At 43.9% G+C, this 20,515-nt stretch overlaps 2 protein-coding genes across 2 annotated transcripts in view; both read right to left on the bottom strand.

Moving 5' to 3' along the window:
* Nucleotides 1-10,114: 10,114 nt before the first annotated feature.
* Nucleotides 10,115-17,098, bottom strand: ssr1 (signal sequence receptor, alpha). The gene is made up of 9 exons (XM_014967299.2): nt 16,918-17,098; nt 15,407-15,540; nt 15,178-15,271; nt 14,924-15,027; nt 14,677-14,835; nt 14,527-14,603; nt 14,356-14,434; nt 13,187-13,280; nt 10,115-11,375 (listed from the first exon to the last, which is right to left on the bottom strand). The coding sequence occupies exons 1-9, from the start codon at nt 16,985-16,987 to the stop codon at nt 11,308-11,310; spliced, it is 879 nt and encodes a 292-aa protein (XP_014822785.2). The 5' UTR covers nt 16,988-17,098; the 3' UTR covers nt 10,115-11,307.
* Nucleotides 17,099-17,447: 349 nt separating this feature from the next.
* The window catches only part of LOC106903449 (uncharacterized), a 44,137-nt gene continuing 41,069 nt past the window's right edge, over nt 17,448-20,515 (bottom strand). The window contains exon 69 of the mRNA XM_088013326.1: nt 17,448-19,972. Within this exon, the coding sequence (XP_087869452.1) occupies nt 19,796-19,972 (177 nt within the window). The 3' untranslated portion in view covers nt 17,448-19,795. The remainder of the gene's footprint in view (nt 19,973-20,515) is intronic.

Genomic DNA, 20,515 nt, shown 5'->3' on the forward strand with positions numbered 1-20,515 from the left:
ATTACTTATAATACTAATTTTAAGTACAATTACTATTTTACTTAAATATTAAAATAGTGTTTTAGTATTTTTAATGTCGTAATTCTTAACATTGTTTTAAGTCATTACTTAATGCTATCGCTAACAACAAGCTAACCCATGTTATTTCTATGTGCTTGGAGCTACTGGTAAATTATTTATTTAGCTTCTGTAAACCCAAATTCGTGCTTAAGTTGTTAATGTTAAGTCGTAATGCATTTCTACACTGTAGGTCAACCACTCGCAGAGAGCTACAGAAACATCATTAAAAACAGTTCATGATGCTTGTCTTTCTATATCTGAAAGTACAATTTAAACGATGCGATTCTTACCTAAATGTGTAAGCTATGCTCACCCGTTAGCATCCATGTTTACTTCCGGAAACACTGAGCACTTCTTCTTTTTAAGGCGGTTGGCAGAACACTGAGAACGCTGACTATTGCGCCCTCTACTGCGCATGCGGGACACTTTCAGGTCTTTGGCCCGTTCACACTGGAGAACACATACAGGTCGCGTTTATTTGGAGACTCTTCCTGGACTGTAACCGGCAAAAAAGAAAAAAAAAAAAAAATTGAGTCACTTCATTGTGAACGCAGCATTAGGGCTGCATTTACATCATGACCCCATATTTTTGCGTGATGTCGGTACTACGTCATCTGCAACTCAGCAATTTTTGTTATCTTTTAAAGTCTTGTGTTTTCCTCCAGATTTAGGACGATGATCACTGGTTCTGTTGGTTTGGGTCACCATGTTTTCTGCTGGTTCTGGTCCACTGTGGTTTCAGGAGGACTTCATGGTTCCTTCTACTCACCAGCTATGGAGATAATTTCACTTTCCAGCAGGACCTGGTACCGGTCCACACTGCCAACAGTACCAACATCAGCTTGAGTAACCATGGTAACACCAGCAAACAGGCCTGACCAGAACCAGATAGAGAATCTATGGGGCATCGTCCACAGGAAGGCGAGAGACGACCCAAAGCTCAAGTGAACTCAGCTGGTGCTTGTGCGTCCAATAAATGAATTCAAACAGACCAAAGATCTAAAATGTTTGAGAATTAAAATTTAAGTCTTATTTGGTTTCAGAATCCATAAATTAACTATTTTAACATTTAAAATAACTGGAAAGTTTGTAAAAATGTTATTAAAAAGTGTGATTGTGTTACCATGGTTACAATCAGCCGAGCTTCAGTTTGAATAAACATGTCAGTGTAACAGAGAGAAGAGCTCGTGTGTCTGTGTGAGTTTTGATCGAAATGATTATAGTGATGGTTGTATGTATTTTTGATTTTGTTTGGAGCCACCTAGTGGTGTGATGAGTGACTGCATGCAACGGGTCCGTCAGGCACTCTCGCGGCTTCCTCCACCAGAATTCTGAGGAGCGCTGGTGGAGGTAGGTGCGAGAGAGGCAGCTCTTCACTTCTTTTTTTACTTAGGGTCATATTTTTCTAGTTCAACTATTAACAAGGTACTGTAAGAATATTTAACATTTATAAATATAATTTGTAAAGTTTTCTTGTGGTTGGGCTGGAAAAATGTGACCCTATGAGTGGGAGCTGCGCCGGTTGGTGTTCGTGGCTGACCACTCAGTCACGGCGCTAACTGTGTCTTTTATTTTTCAGCCTGTCGGACCACTTGGCTGCAGTCAATCACATTGTGAGGAGTTTTACATCTTTTGTTGTGCTAGGTGGGTTCAGACAGTGAATTTGTTGATAAAAATGTTTGAGTGTTTTGACTGTTAATTGATGTAGCTGTTGTCTGTTATTTTACTGTTTATTGCTGTTGATGTTATTTTTGATTGATTCATTGCATAAGAATGTTTTGTTTTAGTTTTGAAAATTTGTTAACAGTTGTAAGTGTTGTTAAACTATACGATCACATCTAAAAAAAAAAAAAAAAAAAAGAAATAAAAGAATTCTGAGGAGCGCTGGTGGAGCCTGTCGGACCACTTGGCTGCAGTCAATCACATTGTGAGGAGTTTTACATCTTTTGTTGTGCTAGGTGACCAACAACACAATAAGAAGAGTTACACTGGTGCCGTGACTCTGTGATTCCTGATCAGCTTGATGCTGTTCGCCCGGGTTGCTGTGTCATCTACCTACAAGTTACCTCTTTAAGACGTGTCAAGACACCTGAGCCACAAGGTTAAAGGACTGAAGGCAGAATATTGGCTTCATTGCCAATAAGTGACTGATTTTTTTTATTTGAGTCTGTTTTATTTTCAGTCTTCCATTTTGAAATGGCAGAGAGATTCCAACCAAATGTTAAAAATGTGAACAGTCAACCCTCCTTTGGGAGAGGCAGAGGTGTAATGGGTCTCACTTTTCAGTCAGGTGTGGCAGTTGGGTCAGACTTTTGTGCCTCACCCATGTTACCTGCAAGTAATAGGCCTCAGGGATTAGCTTTCTATCCAGCTGAGACACCTATAGGGCAGATGTCGTTTGGGGGCCCGAGCCACTCTACATCTACTGGCCATGACTTACACTTATTAAGTGACATGATTTATCAGTTAGGTTCACAGATTGGAGAGTCCATTGCAAATAAACTGTGTTCTTCTGGTGTTGCTGGGGAAAAAGAAACCCAAAATGCCTCCTGTTTGAAACAAGATGGTGCCCATATTGAAGACACTTCTGTCTTTGATAGTCAAAAATGCAACATCATCGTAACATCAGAAACAGCACCTCCAATTTTTAGAGGTGAAAACTCTGACAAATATACTGTTACTGAGTGGGTTGAAATGATGAGAGGTTACCTTAGAAGGCAGAACTATGATAGTTCCACTCAAGCAGAGGAGATTATGGGGAGGCTAATGGGCAGAGCCAGAGATGTGGTTAAGATTGGTCTTAAAAGTAACCCTGGTTTAAATGCTACATGCTCCCCAGATGTGATTTATAACATGCTGATACAATACTTCAGTCACACATCCTCCTGCCTGCCGCTGCAAGACTTCTACTCCACACTGCCATTTCAAAAAGAGGATGCGTTTGACTATTGGATTCGGCTCAACAAAGCTGCAGATATGGCTGAAGAAGGTTTAAAGCGTCAAGGAAAACAAACTGATGATATGAGCAGTGAAATTGCTAAAATGTTTGTAAAACACTGCCCTGATTCAGAACTGGCTTCAGTATTTAAGTACAAGCAAATACATGAATGGACCTCAAAAGACATCCAGGAGAGGCTAGATGAGCACCAGAGAGAGTGTGTGTCCAGGATCAAAACACCAATCCACAAACCATCTGCAACCCCACTGTTCTGCTATGACACACACATTGAATCCCAAGTCCCTGGTGGTGCACAAAGATCAAATAATGTTTTGTGCTCTTACAATGTACAACCTGCCTCTGAGGCGCCACCAAATTCATGTTCCCCTGTGATGGTACAGAACCAGCAGCTGGCCGCTACATTAGATTCCCCTTTTCCACAGTCTTACCTCCCTGTCCTGCAACCTGCAAAGCAGCACTGCCAGTTCTCACAAGTGCAGTGCCAACCTTTTGCTCCAGTCCCACAAAGTCAGCAGCTCAGTCTCCCACAAGAAGGAGCCATGCTTGGAGAGATGATGTCTATGCTCAGGCAGGTACTTGATAAAGTTCAGGTTGGTGGCCAGGTATCATCTGCTCGTCACAAGCGCACATGGGGTCGAGCCAGACCTGTTATAAATTGCCGCATATGCAATGATGACAAGCACACGACAGAAGCCCACTGCCGTTCAGACCGCCTTTGTTTCACATGTTTCAGTCCTGACCACACAAGGCGGTCTTGCCCAAACAGAGCTGTCCCAACAGACAATGTGCAGGGAAACTAAGCGACCTGTGCCTGGAGGGAGGCCGCATGGGTCAAAGTGATTCCTCCCACATATTTGATGCTGCTGAACTGTATCAAAATATTCAAAGACTAAATGAGTCTGGAAATATAATTATACAAGACACACAAAAAGTCAAGAAAAGTGACAGTTTATTCTACACAAATGTCAAAGTTAATGACAAATTAACTCTTGGTGCCATGCTAGATAGTGGTTCAATGGCATGCTCATTGAGCGACGTAGCCCTACAGTCACTGATTAACGCCGGTGTTGTAATCTCTCACCAGGAGGCCACTGACATTGTATTTGTAGGATGTGGTGGTTCCAGAGTAAGACCGACTTCAATAGTAGATCTGAACATGGAGATCTATGGATGCCAGTTGTCAGTCCCCACCTTTGTTGTAAAAAACCAACAGACTGATCTGCTTCTGGGCTCCAATGTCATCAGGCGACTGTTACACCTATTAAAGAAAGACTCCTCTTACTGGGCAGCAGTTTCCACACCTCGCAAAGGTCTCCCAGAACTCGAGGAGTTCCTCTCCCTTCTTGCTGGCCTGGACCGCTGGTCTGGAGAGAATGTCCCAGACAAAGTTGGCACGGTGAGATGTAACACAGCTGTTACACTGGAAGCTGGCACTGAGTATCTTGTATGGGGCAAACTTCCCAAGGGCACAAAGTTGTCACCTGGTTTGACTGTGATGTCTGAGCCCACATCGTCACATTCTGCTCCCCGTGGCATTTTGGTGGCGAGAGCTGTAATACCGCTCTGGGGAGATGGGTTAGTCCCTCTCAAGATTTTAAATGCTTCCAGTGGTCCTGTCACCATACGCAAGAACGCTAGACTGGCTGATATATACACCTGCCTTGCTATGGAGGACCTAGATATACAAGATGTAACATGCTCATATCAAACCACCTCTGTCAAACACACTAATGTTGATTCTGCAATAGAAAACAATGACAATATACAGGAAAAACTGAGAAGTGCTGGTCTAGGGGATCTGGACCTACAGTCTTGTGATGTGTCAGATGATTGGCGGAGAAAGCTGGCAGATCTGGTGATCAGTTATGAGGATGTCTTCTCCCGCCACCACTTAGACTGTGGAGAAGCAAAAGAATTTATACACAGGATCCGGCTCACTGATGAGAGACCGTTTCGGCTGCCCTATCGCCGCGTGCCTCCTGCTGAGTATCAGAAGCTCCGTCAAGTCCTGAATGAGATGGAGGAGAAAGAAATTATACGGAAATCGACAAGTGAATTTGCCTCACCTCTTGTTCTCGTTTGGAAAAAGAACGGTGACTTACGGATTTGCACAGACTTCAGATGGCTCAACAGACGGACCCTGAAGGATGCTCATCCCCTACCACATCAGGCTGACTGCTTGGCTGCCTTGGGAGGAAACATGTTCTTCAGCACAATGGACCTCACGTCTGGCTTTTACAACATGCCACTCCATGAAGATGACCGTAAATACTCCGCCTTTACGACACCCATGGGGTTGTATGAATACAACAGACTTCCCCAAGGCCTGTGCAACAGCCCAGCCAGTTTTATGAGGATGATGACCTCAATATTCGGTGACCAGAACTTTCTCAGCCTGCTATGTTACCTCGATGATTTGCTGGTGTTTGGACCATCTGAGGAAGTAGCTCTCGAGAGGTTGGAGATGGTGTTTGGTCGTCTCCGTTACCATAACCTCAAACTGGCTCCAAAGAAATGCTGGTTGCTGAGAAGATCTGTGAAGTTTCTTGGTCACATAATTGACAAGTCTGGTGTTTCTACAGATCCTTCTAAAGTAGAGTCCATCAGCAACATGCTCACTACAGATCTCATGGAGCCAGATGGTATCACTCCATCTCATTCCCGCATTCGATCATTTCTCGGCATGGTCAACTACTACCAACATTTCATTCCAAACTATTCTGCAATTGCCAGACCATTGTTTGACCTACTGGCTGGTGCAAAACAGAAACGCAAACCAAAGATACTCACCAAGCGAAAACTCCAGTTCCGCAAATTGACTCCAGCTGATTGGACAGACGAGCATCTCTCTGCATTCATGGAGCTTAAAGCAGCTTTGGTTAACTCCGTAATTCTGGCCCACCCAGACTTTAACCGCCCATTTGTCCTGTCTACTGATGCATCGCTAGATGGTTTGGGTGCAGTCCTCTCACAAGTTCAGGAGGGTGAAAGTGTGGCTCGTCCAATAGCATTTGCTAGCAAGTCTCTCACACGTGCTCAAAAGAAATATCCAGCCCACCGTCTCGAGTTTTTAGCACTGAAATGGTCGGTGTGCGACAAATTTAGCCACTGGCTAAAAGGGCATGTATTTACAGTGTGGACAGACAACAACCCACTCACCCACATTCTCACAAAGCCACGTCTGGACGCCTGTGAACAGCGATGGGTGGCAAAGCTGGCTTCTTACGTCTTTGATATTAAATATATTCCTGGCTCTAAAAATGTGGTGGCAGATGCCTTAAGTCGCCATCCCTTCGTCAAATCTGCTGTGGGAAGGAGACTGTTGCAAAGCCCATACAGCCAGCTACTTAATGAGGCCCTCCCTGTTTCACCTGGTTCAGTACAGGAGGCTTTCAGACAGTCAAATGCCAAAGACCAGGACTCCAACATGTTGCACTCACCTGACAGCACAAAATTTCAGTCCTTCACAAAAGAGGATGTTCATGCTCTTCTTGAGACACAGAGTGCATGGGAGTCTGCTGTTAGAGTACGAGCTGTTGACACCCTTGAACATCTGCCCCAACTGATCCTCCCATCTCAAGATGATCAACCTGTGTTTTCAGAAACTGTATTGAGAGAAAAACAGCATAACGATCCTGTGTTATCAAGAGTGTTACATTATGTTGACCGTGGCCGTCGTCCTTCAAGAAGAGAAAGATCGAATGAACAAACAATGGTCATTAAGTACCTCAAACACTGGGAGAAGTTTGCTGTGTCTAATGACATCCTCTATAGACTATCTAAAGACCAAGTTACCCGTAAGAGACGCTACCAGTTCGTGGTCCCCGATTCCCTCAAGTCTGACGTTCTCAAAGGGATTCACGACAACGCTGGTCATCAAGGGCAGTTCAGAAGTTTGGCTATTGCTCGTCAGAGGTTCTTCTGGCCCCATATTGACCGTGATGTCAAAGAGTATGTCCGTCAGTGTCCCAGATGTGTCGTCGCAAAGTCCCCTGATCCAGATGGTCGAGCACCTCTTGAGAGTATAAAAACATCTGCACCACTGGAGATTGTGTGTATAGACTTTTGGACCGCGGAGGATTCTAACAACAGATCCATTGATGTACTGGTTGTAACTGACCATTTTACACGGCTCGCTCAGGCCTTTCCTTGCCGTGACCAATCTGCAAAACAAGTGGCAAAGCAGCTTTGGGACAAGTACTTTTGCATCTATGGTTTCCCTGAGAGAATCCATTCTGACCAAGGTCCATCCTTTGAAAGTCAGCTCATAAGCGAACTGTTGAAAGTTGCTGGTGTGAGAAAATCCCATACGACCCCCTACCATCCAATGGGTAATGGCAGCGTGGAACGTTTCAACAGAACCCTGGGAAACATGATAAGAGCACTTGCACCAGATGCAAAACAGAATTGGCCAAAACAACTTCAGACATTGACCTTCATGTACAACTGCACAGTCCATGAAACCACAGGCTATGCCCCTTTTTATCTGATGTATGGGAGAGTGCCACGCCTCCCTGTTGATGTGCTTTTCAAGAACATCCTCCAAGATCCTGAAATTGGTGGATATGACAAGTATGTACTGTCCCTGACTAAAGATCTTCAAGAAGCAATGGCCATAGCTCAAAATCATGCTAACAAGGAACAAGATCGACAGGCTGGTCTCTACAATCGCCATACTAAAGGGAAATCTATTGGGGTCGGCGACCGTGTTTTAGTATCAAACAAGCGTGAAAGAGGCAAACGCAAAACTGCTGACCGCTGGGAGTCTACAGTGTACACCGTTGTGGACATGAACCCTACAACTCACACATACCAAATAAAACACCCCACCACCGGTCAAGTTCGAGTTGTGCATCGTAACCTCTTGATGCTAGTGAACTTCTTGCCTGTTGATGCATCCGGTGAGCCTGTCGACTCTGCTGCCGTCACACCTGAAAGCTCTGACATTAACACTATTTCAGATGCCCTGGGATCAGTTATTCAGGAAAATGATTCAAAAATCAGAACACAAGAATGGGTCAGCTCCCTATCTGATAAGCCCCATGATGTTACCCCTGTGAATGACTTTGTTGGAGACGTTGTCTCTGCAGCACAGGCAGACGGGGGATCTCCATTGGTCCCTAGTGAGATGGACTGTGACAATAATTCCTCAGATGCATCAGTTGACAAACAGAGTGTTTGTCCACACACTTCACTAGTTGCTCAGTCTGTTACTGACACTGAGCCTGACACTACTTACACAGTTAGAACCCGTGTTGGTAGAATAGTCAAGCCTGTCAATAGACTGATCCAGGTGATGACCAACATGGCTGCTAATGATGATGCTAGTCAGCTTTTTGACAGGGTTTCTAACTCAGTGTTTCAAATGTTCCAGCAAAGACATTTATAGTAATAGATTATTTTCTAATCTGACTTTTCCTTGTCCTGAGTTTTGTTTTGTTTTTGTAGTGTATATTACCATTGTTGGTACAGTTCCAGGGTTAGGGACTGACCTCTTTTAGTTTTGGGCATGGATTATGTGGGATGTAGGCTGCATCCTGCTTCCAGGAGCTGGCAAGGAAATAAGGCGCCATTTTCTTGCCACTTCATCCTTTGTAAAGGATACTACTTCAGTTGGACCTTGTATATTCATGACAGCCAATTCATGTGATTTATTTATTCATTTATTTTCCATTATGGTGATAATTATACACTTTAATCATTTTGGTCAAAATTCAGCAGGGGTGGGTGTAACAGAGAGAAGAGCTCGTGTGTCTGTGTGAGTTTTGATCGAAATGATTATAGTGATGGTTGTATGTATTTTTGATTTTGTTTGGAGCCACCTAGTGGTGTGATGAGTGACTGCATGCAACGGGTCCGTCAGGCACTCTCGCGGCTTCCTCCACCAGAATTCTGAGGAGCGCTGGTGGAGGTAGGTGCGAGAGAGGCAGCTCTTCACTTCTTTTTTTACTTAGGGTCATATTTTTCTAGTTCAACTATTAACAAGGTACTGTAAGAATATTTAACATTTATAAATATAATTTGTAAAGTTTTCTTGTGGTTGGGCTGGAAAAATGTGACCCTATGAGTGGGAGCTGCGCCGGTTGGTGTTCGTGGCTGACCACTCAGTCACGGCGCTAACTGTGTCTTTTATTTTTCAGCCTGTCGGACCACTTGGCTGCAGTCAATCACATTGTGAGGAGTTTTACATCTTTTGTTGTGCTAGGTGGGTTCAGACAGTGAATTTGTTGATAAAAATGTTTGAGTGTTTTGACTGTTAATTGATGTAGCTGTTGTCTGTTATTTTACTGTTTATTGCTGTTGATGTTATTTTTGATTGATTCATTGCATAAGAATGTTTTGTTTTAGTTTTGAAAATTTGTTAACAGTTGTAAGTGTTGTTAAACTATACGATCACATCTAAAAAAAAAAAAAAAAAAAGAAATAAAAGAATTCTGAGGAGCGCTGGTGGAGCCTGTCGGACCACTTGGCTGCAGTCAATCACATTGTGAGGAGTTTTACATCTTTTGTTGTGCTAGGTGACCAACAACACAATAAGAAGAGTTACATCAGCAAATAACCAATTATTTAAGCTCCGCCCCCTTTTCCCAGATTCCACCAGGATTAAAACTGCGTGGTGCTGATGTTCTGAACACAACGGACCAACATTTCAGTGATATCCCAATTTATTCACATGTTCGTTTATGAAATACTGCATGGATGAAATCCTGGAAACCACAAAATGGCCGATGATGTATTTACAAAAAGCCTTCAAATAAAAGGTTATAGTAAATAATTTCTTCCAGCCCTTAAACAAATAAAGTTTTCACTTTCCAGGTTGATCTTTCAATTCTAGCAACTTGTCCTAAAATCTATTTTGGTCAATAAAAAAATGTAAATTTTATGAAAAACAATGTAGCGACATCTGGTGGCAAATTGAAGGATTGCAAACTGAATATTCGTCTGACACACATGGCTATTGAAATAAAATGGCACTGAAGTGACGTCTGAAAAAATAAAGTATCATTTGTAGGTTGTTCAATAAAAAAACTTATGAAAACTGGAGCAAAAATGATGTGATTTTTACACAACGAAAGTGAAAAGAAACAGAAGCAGTTTTACAGCAAATCATCAGTTTATTTTCTGCATCTTCAAAAGCAAATCAAAGAAAAAGCTTGAAACTGAATGAAGTCAGTCCAGGAAGAGCCGAGTCTCCGCCGTTTGTTCGATTCTTCACAGTAAAGTTCAAATTAACAGAATCCAACAAACAGCCTCTGAACTGCAAACACCGCCCCCCGGTGGTGAGTCAAAGACAACAGAAGCCCCGCCCATTTAAGACCAAACTGGAATAAATTAGCCGCTTTATTTTCCAGAAACCAGTGCTTCCAGTTCAACGTCTTCCCGACCCAATGGCCGCTTGGACAGAAACCGTTCAACAGGTTTTAACTGGACCGTTACTCAGAAAAACATCCAGAACACCTCTACAGGAGCCCAGCCTCATGAAACAAAACATAAAATACCTGATGACCCTGAACGCATCACCACAAGCAGCTGCAGACCTTTTTAATTCACCAGGCTGCAGATTTAACCTGTTTTTATTCTGGATTAATCCAGATTTCAGGGAGAAATCATTAACGGCATAAAAATGAACTTTAATCAATCAAATTTAGAGGTTTTCTGATCAGATATCAGGATGTTTGGTGAAATAAATGTGAGAGAGAAAGGTAAGATTTTCCAACATAAAAAACTAAAAGATTGACAGAAAGTTTGAAAAATTCAAAGTGATCCAAATGTTGACAGCGCTCCACATTTCAGATTCAAACCCTGAAACTAAAGAAAAGCAGGCGAGTGGAGAGCAGGAGATGGAAGTTCATCTGAAGAGGAACCGGGTCAGAGCTGCGACTAACCAACCAGTGTTTAACCTGCCGAGTCGACAGAAGCTGCTCCCACAAACATCCTGAAGCTGAAAGTGAAACATGAGGCAGAGCAGAGAGGAAACGGCAGGCAGCGCCGCCTCCAGGCAACGACAGCAGTTTATCACTACGGCTTAAAAAACAAAACAAATCATCTCCTCTGGTTAGAAAAAACAAAACAACCTTTAACTGAAAAGCAGTGGAGTCGTGTGTGTGTGTGTGTTTGTGTGTGTGTGTGTTCGACAGTCTTTAAGCTGAAAGTGGAGCCAGTCGTCGCTGTGCTTGGCACTGGTTCAAGTTCCTCAGCAGACAGACGGACTGAGCGCGCTCAGACGGCCCTCAGTCCTCCTCTTCCTCCCGTCATGGCGGACAGATGAAGGGTTGCCATGGCGCCCGTCACTCGTCTGAGCCGGCCGAGCGTTTCTGGTTCCGCTTGCGAGGAGATCGTCTGGGAGAAGCTTTGTCTGGAGAACAAAACGAGAATCCGGCTCAACATCCAAACATCAGCTGGAAACGCTCAGCGTGAACGGACTGCCAGGCTGCGGGTCCGCCGCCAGGGTGCACAGGCTGCGGGTCCGCCGCCAGGCTGCACAAGCTGCGGGTCCGCCGCCAGGCTGCGGGTCCGCCGCCAGGCTGCACAAGCTGCGGGTCCGCCGCCAGGCTGCGGGTCCGCCGCCAGGCTGCGGGTCCGCCGCCAGGCTGCGGGGTCGCCGCCAGGCTGCGGGGTCGCCGCCAGGCTTCGGGGTCGCCGCCAGGCTGCGGGTCCGCCGCCAGGCTTCGGGGTCGCCGCCAGGCTGCGGGTCCGCCGCCAGGCTTCGGGGTCGCCGCCAGGCTGCGGGTCCGCCGCCAGGCTTCGGGGTCGCCGCCAGGCTGCGGGTCCGCCGCCAGGCTGAGGGGGTCGCCGCCAGGCTGAGGGGGTCGCCGCCAGGCTGCGGGTCCGCCGCCAGGCTGAGGGGGTCGCCGCCAGGCTGCGGGTCCGCCGCCAGGCTGCGGGGTTCGCCGCCAGGCTGCGGGGTCGCCGCCAGGCTGCGGGGTTCGCCGCCAGGCTGCGGGGTCGCCTGCGGGTTCGCCGCCAGGCTGCACAAGCTGCGGGTCCGCCGCCAGGCTGCGGGTCCGCCGCCAGGCTGCACAAGCTGCGGGTCCGCCGCCAGGCTGCGGGTCCGCCGCCAGGCTGCGGGGTCGCCGCCAGGCTGCGGGGTCGCCGCCAGGCTTCGGGGTCGCCGCCAGGCTGCGGGTCCGCCGCCAGGCTTCGGGGTCGCCGCCAGGCTGCGGGTCCGCCGCCAGGCTTCGGGGTCGCCGCCAGGCTGCGGGTCCGCCGCCAGGCTGAGGGGGTCGCCGCCAGGCTGAGGGGGTCGCCGCCAGGCTGCGGGTCCGCCGCCAGGCTGAGGGGGTCGCCGCCAGGCTGCGGGTCCGCCGCCAGGCTGCGGGGTTCGCCGCCAGGCTGCGGGGTCGCCGCCAGGCTGCGGGGTTCGCCGCCAGGCTGCGGGGTCGCCTGCGGGTTCGCCGCCAGGCTGAGGGGGTCGCCGCCAGGCTGCGGGGTTCGCCGCCAGGCTGCGGGGTCGCCTGCGGGTTCGCCGCCACATGAAGCTGACTGAACTAGTTTATAGTTCTAGATTTAACAATGGAATGAAAACTAAACCCAGTTTTCAGGTTTAAATCCCAAATCAACATTGTTTTGAAGATAAATTATCCAAATGTATTGTTAAAGAATTTTAATTCTAATGGATCCACTGGATTCCTATAAACTCCAGTTTGACAGGAAACAGGATTTTAGTCCCTGAAGGATGAAGAAGCTCTCAGGTTTTTATAGACTTTCTGGAGAAAATGTTTTATCAGTCGTTTAAACAAAGTTTCTCTGATTCTGAAGGATCAAGTAGAAAAAGGGAGAAATGTTGACAAGCAGCAGAGAAACTGAAGGAATCCAGGAGAGAAAGAGATCCAGAGCAGATTGGAATCAACTGGATCATAGAGCTGCAGAAGTAGAATCAGCTTCCTGTCTGTCTCTCACACACACACACACACACACACACACACACACACACACACACACACACACACACACACACACACACACACACACACACACACACAAGGACAGAAGCATGCAGCAGCCTCACCTCTGCGGCTCTGCACTGAAGACGCAGGAAAACACGACAGCAAGGAAAGAGAGAGACAGAGGAAGGTAAGTGAACCACAAGCTCTGGGGGTTCAAAGGTCATTGTGGGGGTGGCCTTGGACTAGACCACCTGTCCAGCAGCAGTAGAGTGGTACGTACTGATCTGGTTGAGCGTCTCCTGAGGGATCCAGCTCAGATCCACGTCGTTGTGGCTCGATGTTCCCGTTTCCACCTTAGGAGCCGGGCGCCGCCTCTGCAGGCAGACAGAGGTCAAGAGGTTAACGCAGAGTCAGCAGGTGTTACATCGTTTATCATCAGAAACTTTACATGGTAAGAATTTTCATTTATCAGCCTCACAATAAATTCTAATGAATGTTTGAGAACTCAAAGCGTCCTCATTGTTGATGGTTTTACTATTTTCTCCACTATCAGTTCAATAAAGTTTTGTTCCGGTAATTATTGTGATAAACAATATTGTTGTTTAGAGACCATTTTCATCTAATACACTGATGATGGCATAATAAGATCAATAAACTGTAAAGAACATTTAACACAAACCGATATTTCAAATATCAAAGACAAAAAACAACCAAAACCAATAAAACAGAAATAAAAACCATAAATAAAATACATTATTATGTTTCTGTAAACAAAACCTCCCTTCATTAAATATTGATCATCAGAATGAAAATGACTGATTTCATTTTATTGATCATGTGATCAGTTGATTCGTTGCTCAGTGACAGGAATGTTTCTCAACAGCAGCTTTTGTGTCAGTGGGACAGTAATGACTGTGACACTCAGTCACAACCAGCAGGAAAACCTGAGGGGATAAAATGTTACCCAACCTTTGAACACAGAGTTCAAAGGTTAAAGGTGAACGCTACAGAAGTTCTTCTCGATGTCTAAACAGGAAGTGAAACTTTATTTTGGACTCATTAATCTGTCACAATAAATTTACATAATTTATCATTTTTCTTTTTCTATCAAAAACTGGATGATAAAAGTCTTCAGTCTGGTGTTTTCGTCTCAACTGGACAGTTTTGTTTACAGATTCTTCAGAATTCTTTTTATAAATTATAAATTTGTTTTGTTTGTTTATTTTGGATATTAAAATATCTTCCAGCTCCAGAGTTTAATGATCATTAGAGTTTAAAGTTTATTGATCTTTCAGAATCTGTTCTTCCATCACTATGACATTAGTGTTATATCAGTTGAAAACAATATTATAGTTAATCTCTATAACTTTCAGTTGTTGGTCCAGCAGCTTTAGTCATGGCAGGTCTACTGCTCAGCAGCCTGACCTCTGACCCCTGACCGTCTCTGACCTTTCTGGACTCCAGCAGCTGATGAAGGCCGACGATGACGAGCAGACCCAGACCGGACAGGAAGACGTACATGAAGATCCTGGAAGCAACAGAGAGAAGTTAGACCGGCTGGAACAGAACCAGAACAACACCGGATCCAGAAATCCAGAACCAGAACTCTGCAGTGTTTACGTTTCTCCGTCCAGCCCGTCCTCCTTCTCAGTGATGGTGACGGTCTGGTTGAAGACGGCGTCCTGGAAGACGTTTCCCTGCAGGAGGAAGAGGAGGAGAGGTCAGAGGTCAGCAGCAGGTTCTGGTCCGGTCGGCCCGGCGGGTCCTTACGCTGCTGTCCTTGTAGTTGAGGTTGATGACGAGTCCAAACGGCCGGCCTCCCATCGGCTCGGCCGGGATGAAGGAGTACTCGAAGGTGGCCTGGCGGCCCGGAGGAACCACGGTGCCCAGCTGCAGCGCCGTGAAGTTCTGGATGTAGAACTGGTAGTCCTGGCAACAACACAACCAGGTCAGATCACAGGGTAACCGGGCCGGGTTCTACCGGGTTGGGTTCTACCGGGCCGGGTTCTACCAGTACCTGAGGGTAACGGAAGGAGGCGTCCAGAGACTCCACCATGAAGTTCTCTCCTCCCTTGTTGGTGAAACCCAGAAGGAATTTCACGATGTTGTTGGCCGGGAAGTCTGGGAGAGAGAACCGGGTCAGAGAGAACCGGGGTTAGAAAGAACCGGGTCAGAGAGAACCGAGGTTAGAGCAGAACCGGGTCAGAGAGAACCGAGGTTAGAGCAGAACCAGAGAACCGGGCCGGGGAACCAGACCAGAACAACCATCACCTTCTCCTTTGACGAACAGGATGGTGGTGTCGGCGTTGGGCGAAGCCTTCACCTCTCCCACCAGCGCCTCCTCTTCCTCATCTTTCTCCTCCGTCTGAACAGAAACAGGAAGTGAGGTCACAACTAAACCAGCTGACTAATAATAACTAAAATCCACATTTTATGAAACATTTGACGTGTTTAATGTCTCTAAAAGGACCAAGCATAGAGGCTGAGGTCCAAACCTCACCAGTTCTGTGTTTTCATCGTCTTCTACTTCAGCTTCATCATCCTCATCTTCAGCTGTCACATCATCCACAACATCTTCATCCACAGCCTCAGCCTCCTCATCCTCCGTCAGATCCTGGGCGCTCACCACCGGGCCTGAAGATCACACAGAGAAGAACTGATGAAACTTTTTAAAACTGTTTTAGTGTCTCAGAGTTTCTGGAAACTAAAGCAGAACCAAGATGATGAAGATTATGATGGTGATGAAGATGATTAACATCAGATCCAGACAGTTGGAGGCGTTTTCCTCACATCATACAGTCAGATTATCATTATTATCATTATATGATACAGTTAAACTCGTTCAGTTTGTCCTCAACTCTTTCAGAGACAATAAGGACTCGTCCACCCTGGGACGTTACTATAGCAACCAACTTTTGATTCACAGCTGCCATGGAAACGCTGGATCCAGTTTCACAGACAAAAATAAAAAAAAAATTCTGTATAATCTGTTTAAAGGTCCAAACTGGGATCAAATCAAAAGTCAATGTAAATTAAAGCCGACACAAATATTAATTATATACATTAGATTTAAAGAAGAGGAACAAAAAGGAAGAAGGAAATAAGACGGGTTATTTAGTGACCGAGAAACAAAGAGGATTCCTTAAAATTGATAGAAACAGAGATCAATATAAATAATGCGACAAAAATTATAACTGAACTTTGGTTTTGATTATATAGCAAACAATTAGCAGAAACTTCCAATTATGGACAAAACACAGAAACGTAGTTAATTTACATTCACTCAGACAAAAACAACAACAAAATAAAAATGTTGGTAAAATACATAAGTTTATCACATTCAATGATAATTAGAAATGAAGTGAACTATGCTGATTTATTATGGTGCATTATTTTTCTGGGCTCAGTGTCAAACCGGATGTGAACTTCAGTATTGGTCTCACAGCTTTAGCTCTTAGTTTAGACCAAATAATCACACCTAGACTGTAAATCAATAGAAAACGGAGAATAAACTTAAACCACTTCATTCTGAGATTACTTCCTAAATGACCAGCTCGGGACAAACTGACCCGTCTTAAACTAATGACGCCTTTAAGCGGCGTTTCCTGCTTTCTGCTGCTAACAGACACATTACTGACCTCACATGTAGTCTAATTAGTTTAGTGTTAAATTAATATCTGAGGAGGCGACTTTCAACATGTTCGCTCTCCGGCTAACAGCTAACACTAAGGACACGTCAGTCTAAACACGAGCAGCAACTGCTTTCATGACAGCTGAAATTAATATGTTAAATGTAAAATTACCAACAATTACTGACCAGCAAAGATACGGATGCCATATCAAACCCTTTACATTTTCAGAAATACGCATTTCATGTAAAACTCTTGGTTTTATTGCAGTTATCAACCTGCGTACGGCCTAGCTCTCATTAGCTAGTTAGCTCCACTGCTAACACTAGCATGCTGGGATAACCTCCGTCTAAACCTCAAAACAGACAACTTAAAAACTCACCTTTGATGAGAATGGTCACCGGGAAGGCTAACAGCAGGAGCAGCAACAGTTTAGGCAGAAACTTCATCATTTTCAAACAGGAATCAGTGCGTTCTCATTCAATGTCGGTCAGACTGCAAGGCTGAAGCGCCTCCGTTCCCAGGTGACTTCTTCTGCTGCGGCACTAGAGCAGGAGGAACGGATTGGCGCGAACACCTGCTGCCCCCTGCCGTCCGAGCGCATGTATTACAATCTGAATACACTGAACGGCCAAATAAATAAATAAATAAATAAATAAATAAATAAATAAATAAATAAATAAATAAATAAATAAATAAATGTATTTTGAGCTAAACTGATCTAATAATTCATCAAGAAAAATATCTCAACGTCAAATTTCCTGATAAAAATGTACATATTTTTACACCTTTTATTATTAGGAAGAAATGTAAGTCATGTAGAATTGGGCTGGAAAATTTCAGACCAAACATCAGTAAATTTAATGGCAGACCCAGAAAGTATACATCTCTAAAGAATAACGAGGCTGTTAATTTTTCATTTTATTAATTTTTTATTTCATGGAACAGTTATGATAAAAACTGAAAAGAGTGACTGATCATTCCAAATAAAATCTAAATAAGTTGATTATAACCTGTGTTAACTTACAGACTATTAATGACATATAACTAATAATACAGAGAATGCCAAAAATCCTCAAAGCAAAATCAAAAAAAGTCTCAAAGTGTTTCTTTCAAAAATTAACACACAGATATATTCTGCAAATCATACCAGCTATTTTCTAGAAAACCAAACATTATAAATGTTCTCCAGCTTTAGTGATGCATATATTCAGAACATGATCAGATGCATTCATCACAGCAAGACAACAAATCCATAAAAATACGACATACTGGAGACAAATTCAAATATTCATGTCCAAAATCAGGAGTGAAGATATTCAGACAGACAGAAAAGTTTCATGTTCTCACGCAGCTTCAGTCCAAACACATGAAAAATTCAGTTTTCTGCACATGAAAATGTTAAAAATAAAAAACACACAGAGGTTAGTGTGGCTGTTTCTGACTGAAACTGAGACTTTTTCATCTCTGTAGAAATTATTAAACACAGAAATTACAAAAACTAAACTAGTTATCAAACAAACTGAGGATGAACTCGTTTATCTGTTCTCCATTCCTTCAGCTAATCACTTCAAAATAAAAGAGCCAAAAAGAAAATGTGGAATTTTTTACATCTTTCTTTGTTTTTGTTTTTCTCCCAACAAAATGTCTGCAGTTTCTGCTGTGAAATCACCATCTGGGGGTAAATTATAGCTTTATTGCTCTGTGGGTGAAACTGAAAATAAAAATCTCAGCTTTACTGCGATAAAGTCCATAAACGACCCCATGAAGGTCATGAGAAGCCGCGTTTTATTGGCTGACTTTAACACGGACCTACCTGAAACGGTTAAATATGGCCACCGTTAAATAACCAACATATTGCATATTCAGTTTGTCATTTAGAGAAACAACTGATCCTGTTGAACCTGAAGATATTTTGATTTTATCAGGAAAAATGTAGAAAAGGAAATATTAAACTTCATGTCCAAAGAGAAAAACTCAACTGGTTTCATCACTGGGAACCAGTAGGTCCATTAAATACAGCCTCACTGGTTTGTCATTGACTAAACCCAAACTAAACTGTCCTCAATGCACTGTAAAAATATGTAGGGTTTTATTAAATATATGTTTAATTTCAGGAAACATGACTGATAATGTTTTTATTTGCTTCTGTTGCAGACGCATAAAATCCTGCAGCAGCAGAAAATCCATCATTTATCCAGAAGACACAATCTTATTTTAATAAACTCTTGTTTCTAACAGAATCCTTTGTGTCTCTCTTTCTGTCCTCTAACGTTTCTAATCTCTCAGATCATCCAGAGTTCTTCCTTCTCTTCAGGTTCAGTTCGGATCAAGCAGCTGCAGCCGATCAGTGAATCTGTCCGAATTTATTCTCTTGTTTTTCCCGTTTTGAATAAAAGCCAAGATAAATAATGGGCTAATCTGTTACATAATATTTATAACTTTAGTAACAGAGGAGGCATCTTTATACAGGACGCGAATAATTAAAATGAATTTATAAATATTAATAAAACAAAAATAATAAACATTAAGTTGTCAGTTACTTAAACTTGAGACACTAACTCACATAAAAATCAGATAAATCTGTGTGAAATGCTCCCTTCATTTTTAAATACATGAATAAAAGTTTTGAGAAAAACAGCCAATAAAACGTAAATGTGTTAATTACTAAATATTAAATAAGATAAAATAATCTGGGATTATAATCCAGTGTCAGAGTGGATGTAGCTTTGTTTGCTAACAGCAGCTTCAGGATGGAAACTTTTTCTTTCAGTTCGTTCTGATCATGAAACTTTCTGCTTCCTTTCACTTTGTCAGAAAGTTTAGTGGAAGGAAAATCATCCAGATTAGATTTGAGTGAATTAGTGTGGACAGCAATGTGTGGAGACAGAGACAGAGAAAAACAACAACAAAAAAACAGACATAGAGGAAGAAATATCACATAACTTCAACCTGAAACTTGGACTAGACCACCTCTTTCAGTTAACCATCAGAGCTCTTTTTACCCTCCAACTAATTTTCTTTCCTGTGGTTGATCAGAACCTCAGCCTCTCACACACATCCTCCTCTTCCTCAGTGAACTTCCAAGCGTCTGACTGGCTGATGACTAAAAGGTTCAGCAGAGAACATGTTGGACGTCATTTCTGCAGCTGGTGGAACATAAAGGACCCTGAAATAAAAACATCACCAGCATCTGAGAGCGTTGAAAGTTTTCACCCTGAAGGACGCCGGCTCTTCCTCCTCCTCCTCTTCCTCCCTGTTCAGTTGCAACACTCCACGTAGTTTGCGGGCAGCATGCCGGACTTGCCGGTCCGCTGCACGGTGCCGTACATCCAGCCCTCGTCGATGGGCTGGGTGTTGACGATGACGTCTCCGTCCCTGAAGGACACCTCGTCGTGGTCCTGGGCCGCGTAGTCGTACAGCGCCCGGTAAACTCGCTGCAGGGGACGGAGAAAACCTCAGCCTGGTTCAGCCGCTCAGAGAGGACGGAAAATCATTTCAGCTCTCCTAAACGTTTTCAGACGTATTCAGCATTTGGTTCAGTCAGAATCACTGATTTTCTGTTGCTACTTTAGGATTTTGTGATTTTTATTAAACTGTTTCCAAAATGTACAAATAGAAAAAAAAACAAGCAGACAGATTGGCCTTGTTTTGATTGACCAAACATTTTAATTCTTTATAAAACCTCAACAGCTCGATGTTTACTTGGCATCAAGTCATGCTGAGTCAGCAGTGGAGTAGCAGTAAGAAACACTGCCACCTGCAGGCTGGAGTCAGTATCACTTCAAACCAATGTTTTCACCATTGTTTCAGGAACTTTTCAACAAACTTGAAGTTATAAATTAGTGGGTAAAAAAATGCAGGGTTCTGTTCATTTTGAGTGAATTTCTATGAAAAACTGGAAGGACTGAATAAACATAGTTTGGTCTGACTCAGCGTTATGGACTGAGGGCCAAACGGCCGTTTGGAGGCTGCAGACC

This window comes from Poecilia mexicana, unplaced genomic scaffold, assembly GCF_051168715.1.
Source record: "Poecilia mexicana isolate PSO_F unplaced genomic scaffold, ASM5116871v1 scaffold_15, whole genome shotgun sequence".
NCBI lineage: Eukaryota > Metazoa > Chordata > Actinopteri > Cyprinodontiformes > Poeciliidae > Poecilia > Poecilia mexicana.

Coding starts and splice junctions, on each gene's coding strand:
- ssr1 (XM_014967299.2), bottom strand. CDS start 16,987: ATGATGAAGTTTCTGCCTAAACTGTTGCTGCTCCTGCTGTTAGCCTTC. Junction 15,028..15,177: donor CCTGTTCGTCAAAGGAGAAG/GTGATGGTTGTT, acceptor TCTCTCTCCCAG/ACTTCCCGGCCAACAACATC. Junction 14,435..14,526: donor GACGGGCTGGACGGAGAAAC/GTAAACACTGCA, acceptor TGTTGCTTCCAG/GATCTTCATGTACGTCTTCC.